Source organism: Vicugna pacos, chromosome 11, assembly GCF_048564905.1.
Source record: "Vicugna pacos chromosome 11, VicPac4, whole genome shotgun sequence".
Lineage (NCBI taxonomy): Eukaryota > Metazoa > Chordata > Mammalia > Artiodactyla > Camelidae > Vicugna > Vicugna pacos.
The window spans coordinates 46,180,566-46,194,604 of NC_132997.1; the positions used below are offsets into that span (position 1 = coordinate 46,180,566).

The window sequence follows — 14,039 nt, forward strand, 5'->3', positions numbered from 1 at the left end:
GATGCTACTAAACATTTCTAAAACACATGAGACAGATTCCCACAACAAAGGTTTATCTGGCCAAAATGTCATTAGTGCCGAGAAACCCTGGACTAGCTCCTTCACCCTCCTCCTGGCTCTAACACTGATTGGATCATTTGGTGACTCTCCGACTTGGTACACCTGTTTACCCTGAGGGATCTCTGGCCATTGAACGTCACTGGTCTCTGGAAGGCAGGGGAGGTGAGGTCGTTCTGCTTCATCCTTGTCGGTACCTTTTACACTCCTAGCTCAAGAGCCTTATCCCCATATATTCAGTATTATGATCTGCATTTCTGGCAGCTCAAGGGCTGGTGGCTGGGTGAGCAGAACACAAAGTCTCCCTTTCTTGGGTCTTGTTTTCCACTCTCAGTGGCCAAGCTAGGAGAGCTCGCTTTGCTCTGTTGCCTGAGAAACTTGGGTTTCAGAGCCCACACTGCCTGCCAGGAGCCGTCCCCGCAGACTGAGCTAAGATTCCAAGAAGAATCTTCAGCTCCCAGAGATTCATCATCTTTATGACGTTTTAAAATCACAGATTCTCAAGATATTTCTGCTTTTCATGCTTCCTCTTGACCACACCTCCTTTCTCTAAACACACATTTTTCTCCGGTAACCAAAACACAGTAGGTAATGGAAATTCCATCACTGGCTGACCCACAGAGACCCGAATGGGACCAGTGCAATTATATCTGAAGCACAGCACTGTCAGGACTAATTAGCCTCTCGCAGAAACGAATTCTCCTATGTGCAGCTGCAGGGAAATCAGCCTGCCGTGTCTCAAGGTAGACTCGTTATAAATTCCCTTCTTTCTCTGGGCTTTGGAGGTGCGCCTTCTCTAAGGATTCTTTGCCACCATTGGGCCACGTGAACAGTCCAACCCAAGGTGGAAGTACACTTCCTACCTGCCTCTCACCCCATGCATCCTGTGCCTGTTCTCATCATGATTTTTAGGGGTATGAGCCATTGTTGGAGAAACTCACTTCTCCCTTGGAGGGCAGTGTAGTCAAGGATCAGCAGGCTTAGCGAGGCCAGCTCTGTCACCAGCAGCAACTCAGGAGGGCCTTGAGGAACCATGTGGGGATCTGTCATCTCCGTAGAGGTGGGGAGTGTTACCGTGTGTCCAGAGATATCAAATGAGATCAAATGAGTAAAATTTATATGACAGACTTTACTGGCCACTGGCCCTGGAATGGGTGATAGGAAACACTTTTTTCAAAAAAAAAAAAGAAACCACTCAGTGATGGACGACTTATTGGGCAAAACTCCAGGCTCTTGTTTAATTGGTTCAGACATTTATTGAGTGTTAACCATGTACTAGGGAGAGCCACTATTTCTTATGGACGTTGCAGAGTCTGTAAACATGGAGACACAGAGAGGAGGAAGGAAGACCTTTGTATGGTTTTGGGTCAGGCTTAAAAGAGGGCAGCAGAGATCTTCCATCACCACTGGTCAGCACGGATTCAGCGTTGCAAGTCCTGACACATTGTTGAGTGCTTTCTGTATCTCAGCTAATCCTCCCAGCCACCCTCTGTGGTTAACAACCCCCATTGCCGGGTGAGGAAACTGGGACTCATGGGAGGTTAAGAACCCACCCGAGTTGTAACCAGACTTTGAACTTATTTCCAGCAGACTAAAGCCATGCTCTTCATTCTGTCCTCCAATTAGTACTGAATTGAATCTGGTTCCTTAGTTCCAAGCTGGTACCCAGTCTCCCCAGCCTCAGTGCTCCAGCCAGGCTCAGGGCTCTGGGTGGGGTCCGAGGGACCGGCCTGGCTGTGACAGCACCAGGGTGCTCACGTGCAGTAGACAGGGCTTTCCGGCTTTGGGAAGGATTGCTGTGCACTGAGCTCAGAAAATGCATGTGTATGTGTTAGAACTGAACTCCCCTGAGAAGAATTTTTCAAGCCATGGCCACAACCCGTAAATGGATCTAAAATCAATTTAGTGGGCCACAACCAACGCTAAAAATAAAGAAGATATGAAAGTACATCCGTGTAATAAGGTTAGGTGTTGTTTCATGAGTTATTTGTTGCCATGACTTATATACTGGATGTGTATGGGTCACAATATAAAACAGATTTCTTACTTTGGGTGGAGGTTACGAATTTGAAAGCGCCAGCCTTGGGGGATGTTGGCCGAGCACTCCAGAGAGAGGCATGCATTGTTTGCTTTTTGAATCTTGGTTGGAGGATGAGTTGAAGGGGAAAAAGGGCACAGCAGATCTTGGCAGGTCGGTCAGTATGAGTTGGCTGAGAGCCCACTCTGGGCTGGGCTCTGGGCCGATGCTTTGGGGGCTTCAGAGATGATCGTGAGGAGGCCCCTGCTAGTTTTCAAGATTCTTCTTTCCACCTCTGCCCAACAAGACAAGAGGATGTAACAGGCAGCATCTACAAGAATAACAGAGCAGTGCAACATAGTTGTGGTTAAGAGCATGAACTCCAGGGCAGCCTGCCTGAGTTTAAATCCCAGCTCGATTCTGCCTTTTTATTTAAAAAAATTTTTATTGAGGTATGATCAGTTACAATGTGTCTGTTTCTGATGTACAGCATAATGTCCAGTAAACTCTGCCTCTTACAGCTCCATGGCATTGGGGAGATCACTAACCTTTTGGTGCCTCAGTTTCCTCATCTATAAAATGGGCACAAGAACAGTTCACAGGGTATAAAGCTGTTAAGAGGATTGAGTTCGTATTTACAGAATGCTCAGAACAGTGCCTGGCCCAGGGCACCATATGTCTTTGTTATGTAAAAATGAGTATATAAGCTTTATTTGTGTGCCTAGTGGAAAGCTTTACCGAGGCAAGACTTAGAGCAGGCCTTGAAGATTACTTTTTAATATTCCTCTTCTCATCATGATCATCCACAGTTACTGATTTCTCATCATAAGTATATTCTAGACTCTGTGCAGAGTATTTTCCATGTATAGCCTACATACAATCCTTGTATGCCCATTTTACAGATGGGGATATGGAGTGTTTAAAGAGGGACCAACCCCCGCCCCCCCACGGCCTTGTCTGGTTGTCCAGAGGTCTGAGATAGATCAGTAGCCTGCTCTGCCCCCCACCTGGCTCATCCTCTCTCAGTCCCAGAAGCAAGGCCCTGGCGGGCCTGGGAGCCCGTGAGAAACGCAGGCTCCTCTTTGAAGTGCAGTGCTGAAGAGATTTTTAGACAGGAAGCATGGCCCAGCAGAGACCCATGCATTTTTAAACATGCTCTTGCCATTGGAGGAAGGTCCTTGAGAACGGCCGGGATCATTAGGGCTCTTAGTCATCCGGCTCAGCTCCAGGGAACCAAGCATCTGGGCTCTGTTCTCAGCAGAAGCCCTGCCACCTGGGCAAGGCTAGAGGGCAGCCCACCTGCCCCACCAGGGTGCTAGGCCCGCGTCCTCTTGGTCCCTGACTTATTAATGAACATTGATTGCTTGTTGCACACTTACTGCATATTAATTAGGCGCAGTGCTAGATGTAGGCGTGTATTTGTATCTGTATCTATAAAATATAAATATCTATTCTAGATAAATGTATCTACATCTCCATAATATAAATATATATAATAAGAATATACACACACACACACATATTAATTGTGTTTTTATTGATTCTTACACCCTGGAAGTAGAGGCTATATTTTATTGTCTGTGAGCATTCCTTCTGTGAGCGGTGCACAGGTAAATTGTTAAATGAATAAATGAATATAGGCCTTCATTTCTAACCCCAGAGACCCCTTATGGGGAGACAGCAGGTCCCTCTGATGAGAGCACATGCCCCACAGCCAGCCTTCCTGGGCTTAACTCATCTGTTTACTGGCTGTGTGACCATCGGCAAGTGTCTTGACTTCTCTGTGCCTCTGGGTTCTCATCTGCAGAACGGGAGATGTTAGTAATAGTTGTAAGGATGAAAAGGATTAGTGCATGTGCATTGCGTAGATTCGTCCTAAGCCATAGTAGGTGCTTTATGCATTAGTAGTAACGTCCAGACATGCCCAGCATCTCACAAAATCCTTACAAATGCCCTGCAGAGGATTTATTATCATTTTTATCTTACAGCTCAGAAACTTGAGGTTTCAAAGGGTTTACTAACCTGCTGCAATTTGTGTGGCAAATTTAGATTTTAATGCAAAGCAAAATAAACAAAAAATGAGGCAAATCTGCAAACCCAGGACTGTTTGTCCTCCATGACAGCATGCATTCCTCTGGCTGGGTTAATTCTCAGCTCTGAGTCAGAGGCTAATATGTGGATGTTCCAGAAGTCCACTCTTCTGGCTGTTTATAGTCAACTGGACGTTTGAAATTCGATGCTGGCCTTGGAAGAGATGAAGTAGGGAACACTTAACTTCCAGGTCCGGGGGTGGGGGCATTCTGCTCTGCCCATCTCAAAGAATCAGACCTCTCTTCTATTTTTTAAGGGTCTTGGGGTGGGAGACAGCATCCTGAAACTCTCGTGGTCTACTGCAGCAGGGAGCGTGGCCTTGGCCCACCTATGAAACATCTGAAGTTTCACACTGACTACGGGTAAGCAGCCAGCCTGGGGTTGGCATGGACTGGAGACGCAAGGAAGGCTTTTGCCTAGTTCTGACTTTTTTTATTCTGTGGCTTCTGAGCTTGAGAATAGAGTCTCCATCCCCTGGGATCCCCTTTCTCTCCATCCACAGTCCAAGCTGTGTCCACATTCCCCTCTTGGCACCTTCCTAAGGTATCGGGCGTGTAGCTGTGTCTGCCTCTGTTGAGAATAAAAATTATATCCCTTATTTTTCCAAAAGGAGAGGGGTATAATTTGTGACTAAAACCAAGGTGTTCAGACTGAACATATCTATTGCTTAGCTGTTTCTCTGTCAATTAGAGAGGGTATTTCTAGCTCAGACCCAGAGCAGAAGAAGCTCTTTGTCTGTCAGTGAGAAGCCCTTTGTCAGTGTCTCCCAGTGAGAAATGGGAACAGTGGAGCTAGGGTGGGGGAAAGCCAGATCTCCTTAACTTATTCACTGACTCTTTTTTCAGACCAGAAAATAATTACATGCTTTTTACCAAAACCAGCCCCAGGGCATGAGTCCAACAAGACATCATACTAATTTGATAATCTAATTTCCAAAGAGAGACCCCAGCTCAAACACCCACCGGCTAGCAGTGATGCAGGGATGACAAAAGGATCAGAGAACAGAGGCCCATCTTTCCCTTGAAGCTTACATGGACACTCACCAAGATTAGGGCTTGGCCAGAGCTTCATCTGGGTTGTGTGTGTGTGTGTCTCATATCTGTGATGGTGAGAGACATCCTACTCAGGGGAAAGGGTGCTACAAACAGAGTGGCTTAAATAAACAGAGATTTATTGTTTCACAGTTCTGGAGGCCAGAAGTCCAAAGTCAAGGATTTGCAGGGCCATATTCCCTCTGAAACCTGTAGAGGAGAATGCTTCCTTGCCTCTTCCTAGCTTCCGAGGTGGCCGTCCATCCCTAGTGTTCCTTGGCTTGTGGCTGCACCACACTAGTCTCTGCCATCACATGGCCTTCTTCCTTCCTTCCTTCCTCGTGTCCTCCTCCCTGTGTCTCTCTGTCTCCTCCTTTCATAAGGACACGGGTGATACTGAATTAAGGGCTCACTTGATTGCATCTCCAAAGACCTAATTTCCAAATAAAGTCACATTCACAAGTACTGGGGCTTAGGACTTAAGCTTATCTAATGGGGGGACATAATGCAGCCCATAATATGTGCCTTGCCCCAAGGCTGGACAGATAGGTCAGGGTGTCTTCTGCCAGTGTGGGGAAGTGAACAAGTTGGGGTTCTCCTGGGAATCAGGGCCCTGGAAGGAGAGGGAAAGCTCAGGTGGAGGATGTAATATCCCTTTTTTCAGATCTGAGTTTCCCAAAGTGGGGCCCCCAGACTCGCAGCATCAGCTGAGAGCTTGAATCAGAAACTCTGGGGCAGGGCCCAGCAACCTCTGTTTTAAGTCTTCCAAGTGACTCTGATGCTACAGTTTGAGAAGAGTTCTTCTAAGTTCTTGCTTTTTGTCCCCACTGCAGTGCTGTCCCATGGGGTTGCCTGTGGTTGCTGATAGATGTTTTGGCTTAAAGTAGACAGTTCTTTGGTCAAATGAGTTTGGGAAGTGCTGTATTGGTCTCAGTCAAACAAGGTACTTGATTAGTTCTGAGCTTCTAGGAGGCTATATGCACTGCACATTGAACATTTCCAGGAAATGAACAGTAGCATTTCCAAATTTCATAGATAAAAGAATCCTTTTTTGTGCTGAGTATCCCATTGGACTGGTGTTCCATAGAGTACACCCCACGGAACACTGCTCTCATCCGCATATCAAGACGTTCAACAAATTTTTATGAATCACCTTCTAAGAACCAGACCCTGTGCTGGGAGAATTCTGCAGTGAAGACATAGTTTCTCTCTCCACGGAAGTGAGCGTCTTGTGCCAGAGCTGGCAAACTGCAGGCCGAGGGCCAAGTCTGCCCTGCCATCTGCTTTTTTATGGCCTGCTAGCTAAGAAGGGTTTTTACCTTTTTTAAAGAGATGCAACACATTTCAAATGAAGGATATTTCATGAAATGTGAAAATTATACGAAATCCAAATTTCAGCATCCGTAAATAAAATTTTACTGAACACAAGTACCCTCATTTGTTGACATTTTATCTGTGACCACTTTTATTCTATGATGACAGAGTTGAGTGGTTGCCAAAGAGATTTTAGGCTCCTACAGAGCATAAAATGTTCACTCTCTGACCCTTTACAGAAAGTTTGCCGACTCCTGGTCTCCTGAAGCAGAGAGGCTGAGAACAAGTATTTGCAGGTGCCTTGAGTGTCCTGGAGGAGGAGAGCAAGGACCATATGACTGAAGGGCTTTCCTCACTGGTGGTGGTGGTGGAGGGGGCGTCAGGAAAGGCTTTCTGGAGAAAGATTGTAAGGATGAGTAGGAAGTCTGGAACATGACTGGGTGGAGAAGGTTGTTACAGGAAACAGTACATGCAAATCCATGAGTCATAAACGAGAACCACTCATTGAAGGAATGGGAGAAAGTCCAGGATAGCCAGAGAATAAGGAAGGGATCACCAAGAGTGGTTTCATATGTGGTAAGATGGCATACAGAGGCCAGACATGCAAGAGCATCTTCGAAGGCCATGCGGAGGACGTTGAGCTTTACCCTGAGAGCAGTGGGGAATCATGGAAGAGTTTAAGCACAGGAATGATAGGAGTGATGTAAACGGTGTGAGATCTCTCTGGCTTCAGTGTGGAGAAAGGATGGGGCCCTGGAGCAAGAGTAGACACAGTGCAAATAGTTACGAAACTTAGCAGTCAGGGCAGAGAAGGTAGGGATGCAGAGAAGGGAGTGGATTTGCGAAGCAAAGTCTCTCTGTGATGCTCACCCCCTCCTCCCGGACCCCCTGTGCTCCATGACGGCCAAAGAACCTTCTTTCCTTTGTGTTGGGCTTCCATCCCCTAGGACCCTGACTTGATAATGAACATTGATTGCTTATAGCACACCTACTGCTTATCCATTAGGCACAGTGCTAAGTGTAGATATATATATATTACATTTATCTAGAATATACACGTGTATTCTATAGATGTAAGAATTGATAAGAATATATTTCTGTAGATGTGAAAATTACTAAGACCAGGCTTCAGACCTCAGCTGAGGGGAGTGATGGAGGTATCCACAGTGCTTGAATATAATGAGGACTAATAACCAGAGGAATGAATACTACTCTGAGGGGAGAGAGAGTTAAGGTTGTGGGAACACCACTGGGAGATGTTAATTCCAATGAAGGGGATTTGGAGAGGCCTCAGGGTGAAGGTGGCTTTTAAAGTGAGTCTTGAAGAACATGCAGGATTTGTAAAGGAGGGGGAAGAGGTAATTAATCCAACACAAGCAGAACGATGGGTTTGTGACAATGTGAGGTGTGTATAGGGGAGCAGTGCGGCTGGAATGAGTGTTGAGTGAAGGCTTACAGAGGGTGAAGAGGTGGTCCTGGGGCTCCTGACCTGGTTTGGAACTTGACCCAGACTCCTGATGGCTTAATGTTCTTGCCACCCTAATCCAGGCTGTGCTGAGACCATGAGCAACTCTCAGGAGTAGGTTGGTGGGGCAGGGCAAGGCGTACTCTTTTTCTGATGTCCAGGGCCCTGCCTACAGCATTTCATGACCTCCCAAGGCAGGTACAGACCATAAAACCCACCCCTTCTCCATGACCTTGTTTGTAGGCTCAGTCCCTTAACCCAAGCCAAGAGCAAACTGTTGTATCAACAGGTTCTCTGAAGGTTCCTAACCCATCCATCCTGTGACTATGTCTAATTGTTTTTGACCTCTGCTTTGACTTCCTCCTTCTGGGGGGTACCTGGCCTCTTCTTGTGCCCCAAGACCAGGGACTTTTCAATGAAATTCTTTCTGGTTCTTGATCCTGTTGTCCAGGGCTGTGACATAGGGTTATTTGGAGTCTGAGTCTTCTGTCCTGTCCCAGAAGGTACTTAATAAATGTGGGTGATGATGATTGATCCCTTAAGAAAAGTTTGATATATTTTTAAAAATCTTACAAATTAATGAAATAAAACAAATATACAGAAAAGCATATAAAATGTAAAAGCACAAAATAGTGAATAATTATGAGAAAATCCTGTGTAACCAACTGGGTCAAGAAATATAATATTGCCAGTATCCCCAGAGGCTTCTCCTGTGTCCTTTCTCCTTGGCTGGCTTCTCACCTTTGATGCCTCAATGCTAAGAAATCCCAGTAACAGCTCTCTCTGTCCAGCTTCTGGTCAGAAAAGCAGCTGCAGAAGGAGAAGAAAAACAGAGGCTTGAGATTCAGGCAACAATCTGACCTTTCTTCCAAAGCTGTCCACACAAAGGAGGTCTCCTCTCCATGAGTTCTAGGGGCCAGACTGACAGTTGTTATGGAAGCGTGGGGCTCACAGGATGCCAGCTCAGGTGAGGACCACAGCACTTAGACAGGGGTCCCCATCCTGTAGGGCTTTTCTCTCATTGCAGCTGTTAGAATCTTATAAAAGAGACTTCTGAGATTTAAAGAAGCTTCCCCTCTCCTGTTACCTGCCTCCCGGTGCCCACGTGGTGCAGCCAGCCGCACCTCAGCACAGTGGATGGATGGAGCATTAACAGAGGGAGAGAATGTCTCTTTTGGTCCAGGGGAGATTGTGGATGCTCAGGCGAGCATGTGGCAGAACTAACAACAGTTCAGTAACAATTCACTAGCAGAATGGATTGACATGCAGGTTTCAGACATCTCTGCAAACTTCGTTTTCTAACCATTGTCTTGGTCCCCCCTCTGGTTAGCGTTTGTGTTTGTGGAGGAGGCCGTCTGGACAGGCACCAGGGGGAAACAATCTCCATCACAAAAGAAGGCTGCAAGGCTTTGCCCTGTCTTCCAGGAGAAAGGTGTGTGCCTCTTGAGATTTCAGTTCTTGAATCACTTCCTCCAGTAGCTCTTCAATATTTATACTGTGTGCATCACAACGAGATCTGCAAAATCAGAAAATTGAGGGGAAGAGAAGGATGCTGTGGGAGGTTGGCCCCCCTGTTTGTTTGCCAGTGTGTGGGTTGCATACACCTCTTTTGGCTTCCTGTTGGCTCTATTTCTGATGTCATCTTTGGGTGGACCTGCCACTTTGTCAAATGTGCCCTCCTGACCGAGGTCTGGAGACGCGGAGAGGGTGTGGGTGACCTGCGGGTAGCGAGCCGCCACGTCCAGACACTCGGTGTGCTCTGTCTGGGTGGAAAACCTCATCTGAAGCCAGACTGAATCACACCCGTTTCTAAGACATTCTTCAACCATGTTAGGCAAAAGAGTCCCCTGCTGACAAGCTAGGGTAGAGGGAAACCTGATATAATTTTGGAAAAACCTTCAAGAAAGGTTCTCATAGCAGCTGAGCCTCTCCCGGACATCTAGGGTTGGAGGGGTCCCAGGCCACAGGCAGGAGATTGATGGGTCCCGGGGTGCCAAGTGGAGAGCTGAGGATTTGCAGGGCTGGGGTGCTCGCCATCCCTAACTTCCAATAGAAGGAGAGGAGAGGAGTTGTCGGAACCCGATAGAAATAGAAGTCCCCCCTCCTCTCCCTGCCGACTGTTGAATTATTGTTATTATGTCACATTAACAGCCAGTCCAGATTCTCTTGTGTTTGGCTGCTGTGTTGGAAACCAAGATCCAGACTAGGGTTGTGGGAACCCAGAATCACAGGAGGCTGGGGTTTTGGAGCCCAGTCAGGCACCCGAGGTGGGTGCGAGATCAGAGCCCAGGGAGACAGGCTGCTCTGCAGGGTCCCGGGGCTCTGAGCTTGAGTCCGCATGCTAGGCGGCCATTAGCGTTGCTGGGGTCTGAGTGCATCTGTATGGCTGGTCGTCTGGCTGGCCTACTGCCTCCTGAGGTCTCTCTGACTTGTTCGGCCTTGGTTTCCTGAATTGGGGGTTCATGAAACATTGGGAAGGGCAGTGACAGACCCCCAAATAGCGGCAGCTGTTTTGACCTGAAGCCAAACGCCATCCAAGTTCAACAAATCGAAGAGGTAGAAAAATACTCAGTTGGTGAGTCTATAGGCACGTACTGGATTAGGTCCTAAATCATGGTGGAAATCTTCCTAGAATGAGACAAATCCTTTTGTAAACAAGAACATTCATCTTTTTTTTTTTTTTTTTGACTGACGTGTGCCTGATGAGGCATGTGCCTCTCAGAAGCCCCGTGACATCTGATCTTGTTTGGGATTTGGTGTTTGTATTTGAAAATGTAGCTGCTCTGAGGAACAGCAATTTGGGAGCCAGCAGTCCTGTTCAAGCTTCAAGTCATGGAAACTGGCCTGGTTGAGCCAGGGTGTCAGTGGTGCCCGGGAAAGGGCTGGCTTTTCCATTGCCTCCTGAGCCGTTTTAATTTACTCAATCAGTGCATATCTGTTAATCACTTGCTGTATGCTGAACACTCTGGATAGAAAGCAAAATGGACCTTGACTTCAGGGAGCTTTCAGATTAATTGAAGTAGTCTGACATGCACGGATAAAAAGACAAGCAAGGTTGCCAGCCGGTGCTTTTCCAGTGTCAAGTGAGGGGAACAGATTGTAGGCATTGGAGGTTGATCTATGGGGGACTGTCACCCAGGAGAGGGCTTCGCTGGTCACCTGGGGTTTGACTGAGCTGGATGAAGATAGGTGGAGAGAAACAGAGAGGGCATCAGGGGTGGGCACAAAGGTGTGCAGATAAGGAGGAGGACCAGGTCCTCTCAGAGAAATCTGGGTGGAGAGCAGGGTCTGTGAGGAGCGTGGAGGGCAGCAGGCCGGCCTGTAGGCCAGGTCTGGAGGAGTCTGAGTTCTGTGCTGTGGGCAGTGGGCACTGGGAAGACCTTCTGAGATTCCAGAAAATATGAACAGAGTGAAAACGAAGCAAAATAAAACAAAACCCAGAAGTTGTTCAATCATTTGTTTTAACAGGCTATTAAGTCCCCATTCTGTGCTGGACACTGTGCCAGGTTATAAGGACATGGAATGAGCAAATCCAGCCAAGGCCCTGCCCTCCTGGAGCCTTACCTCTGGTGGAGGTTGATGGAGAACGTACACCTGTGTGTAACATTAGGCAGCTATAATGGTTATGAGGAAAAGGGCAGCCAGCTAGGGGATGAAAGGGATTGGCTTCCTGGGGGGCACTGGGTGGGACATTGTTCCCGAGTCACTCACCATTTTATCCCATGTCGCTTCTGACTGTTGACTTGGAGGGCAGTGCTCAGCCAGCCACAAGCAATTCATCTCACCTGCAGTCTGCAGGGAATTGCTTTCTCCCCATGGCCCCCCTCAATGATGGTTTGGGGCCATGGGAACAGTGACCCTGTTTGCAGGGAGATTGTTTAGATGAGGGAGATGGTGCATTTCCTGCTGTGGGAGCAGTGAGGCTGGGAACTCAGGGCCCTGAGGTATGGCCCTGAGCCCTGAAAACGGATGCATTCCCTTCTCTTCTGCTCTCTGGGCTGCGTTACCTGAGCTGTGGGAGCCCCCAGGGACATTGTCTCCTTCCCTTGGGTCCTACTTTTCCTGGCCCCAAGGCTGTCCCTGAATGGTGTGACAGACACACACTGGGCTCCATGTAGGGGGACGTGACTGCTACGAGCATGGCCTTGCTGGGGCTTAATTTCCCATCTGTAGAAGTAGGACCAGGTGAGTGGTTCCTGGACCTTCCATGGGCTACTCAATTAAACTTCAAAAATCATAGAGAATATCACAGGGTTTCCAACTTTTCATTTTGACAAGTAAGGGTATAAACTGTCAAATGCCAGCTCTACCATCATTGTCATTCCATTTAAAGGGCATATTAATACCCAAGAAAGGAGTGTTGACATAACGTCAAAAAAAAGGACAGCTCTTCCCTGGAGAGGGGTGTTAGCTGTCTTTTCACGGACACACATACTTTGCGTTGTGCTGCTGCTTCCGTTCCAAACTCCATCCTGGAGCAGCACTGCTCTGTGGCCCAACATGTGGACCTCGAGACCAGAGCCAGCCTCCCAGGATGCTTTGCTGTGGGGAGCCAGTCTTCTTCCTGATCCACAGGTGGTGGTGGGCTCCCTTCCAGCTTCTGCCTTCTCCCTCTTGACGCTTCCACCATCTCTCTGTCTCAGTAACTCCTCTCCAGGAGTAGGGACAATCCAAACTGTCCTGGGCTGTTTTGCAGAAGGTGGGGGAGAGGAGGAGCCCGTGACCTCACTGGCCGGATGAACGAGCCCCTTGAGCATCTAGATTCTGCATCTCAGGGTAGTATTCAGTTGTTTCCCCAGCCACGTTCACATTCTTGTTTTGATTTCGTTTGCCTCTTCCCTGCTAACTTGAGTCATAAAAGTTAACTGGATTGTGATACGGAGATTTCTCCCTTCTTTTATGAAAATGAAGGTTTGGGATTTCCTGTCGGTCTTAGTTATCCATATCCAGTCTGCTTTGACGAGAAACCACACTGCGCTCTACTTTGGTGAAGTAGACAGAGACGGGGTTTGCTGTCTGGAAAATCCGAATTTCCTTCCTGATGGGCTCTTTATTAGCCACAGGACCTTGGGTAGGTTGTCGTCCAAGGTCATACGAGTGCGTACTCTGGCACTTAGCAGATAATACTACTTACTCATGACCTGCTTGGCCTTCATCGTCATGGTTGAGCCTCACATGTTCTGTGAGGAAGGTGATTGTAAGCTTGTTTTTCGATGGAGGAAACTGAGCTGGACAAGGCGGAGTGACTCGTGCCAGGTTGCATAGCTGGAGGGAGAGGAAGCCAGGAGTCAGGCTGTCAGACAGCAGCACCTGTGCTTCCCACATTCCTTGTGCGTCTCTCAGCCACGTGGGTCTACCCGGTCTCTTATGTGAATGAGCTGTGTTTCCTTGACAATTTTCTTCCCAGACAATGCAAGATTCTTCCTGCAAGGAAAAGGGATTTGTATTGAACGTATGGGCCTGTGTGGGATTTATAAGGCCACTGTGCTAACCATAGACCTTCAGAAAGCCTCAGTGCCTCACCTACTCATCTTTAAAATGGGGATAATGGTGCCTAACTTGCAGTATGGTTAATAGGATTAACCAAGAGGACACAAGGCATTCAGGAAATTACATCCGTTATTAATCTTTCTGAACTGGCCCTCCCTGGTATGGTTACAAGTTATTCCCCAACTGGGAAACACATGTGATTTTGGTCTTCTGACTTGGGCCCCTGTGATGGTGTTCTTGTCTCTGTGGTTCTTGAGCCATTCTACCAGGAAAGGGCAGTTGCCTTGCAGACTGACAGCTCGGCCACCATGTCTTGGCAGGTGAGCCGATGACATGGATCTGGGCCTGGTCACTCCGGTCAAGGGATCAGAGCCGAGGTCTCTGTTAATTCAATTCCAAGTCTCTGAGGCCCAGATAGTGAACTTGGGTCTGTCACTTATATGTTCCCATTTTATGAAGCTGATTGACTGAGAAGGAGATCATTAATTTGCAAATGTTGTATATTGGCTGAGATGGGTGCATTAGTCCTAAAAGTTTGGGGTGGACTTTCTGTTTTTAAGCAGCAAATGTGGCC

At 47.6% G+C, this 14,039-nt stretch overlaps 1 protein-coding gene across 10 annotated transcripts in view; it reads left to right on the forward strand.

The window, feature by feature from the left end:
• KCNMA1 (potassium calcium-activated channel subfamily M alpha 1) overlaps positions 1 to 14,039 on the forward strand; it is a 708,582-nt gene that overhangs the window by 185,663 nt on the left and 508,880 nt on the right. Inside the window, exon 1 of one of the 10 annotated variants that reach the window (XM_072971242.1) lies at positions 620 to 800. The exons of the other annotated variants lie outside the window; for them this stretch is intronic. Within the exon in view, the coding sequence (XP_072827343.1) occupies positions 762 to 800 (39 nt within the window). The 5' untranslated portion in view covers positions 620 to 761. Of the gene's footprint in view, positions 1 to 619; positions 801 to 14,039 lie in introns of those variants that run through there. 10 annotated transcript variants of the gene reach the window in all.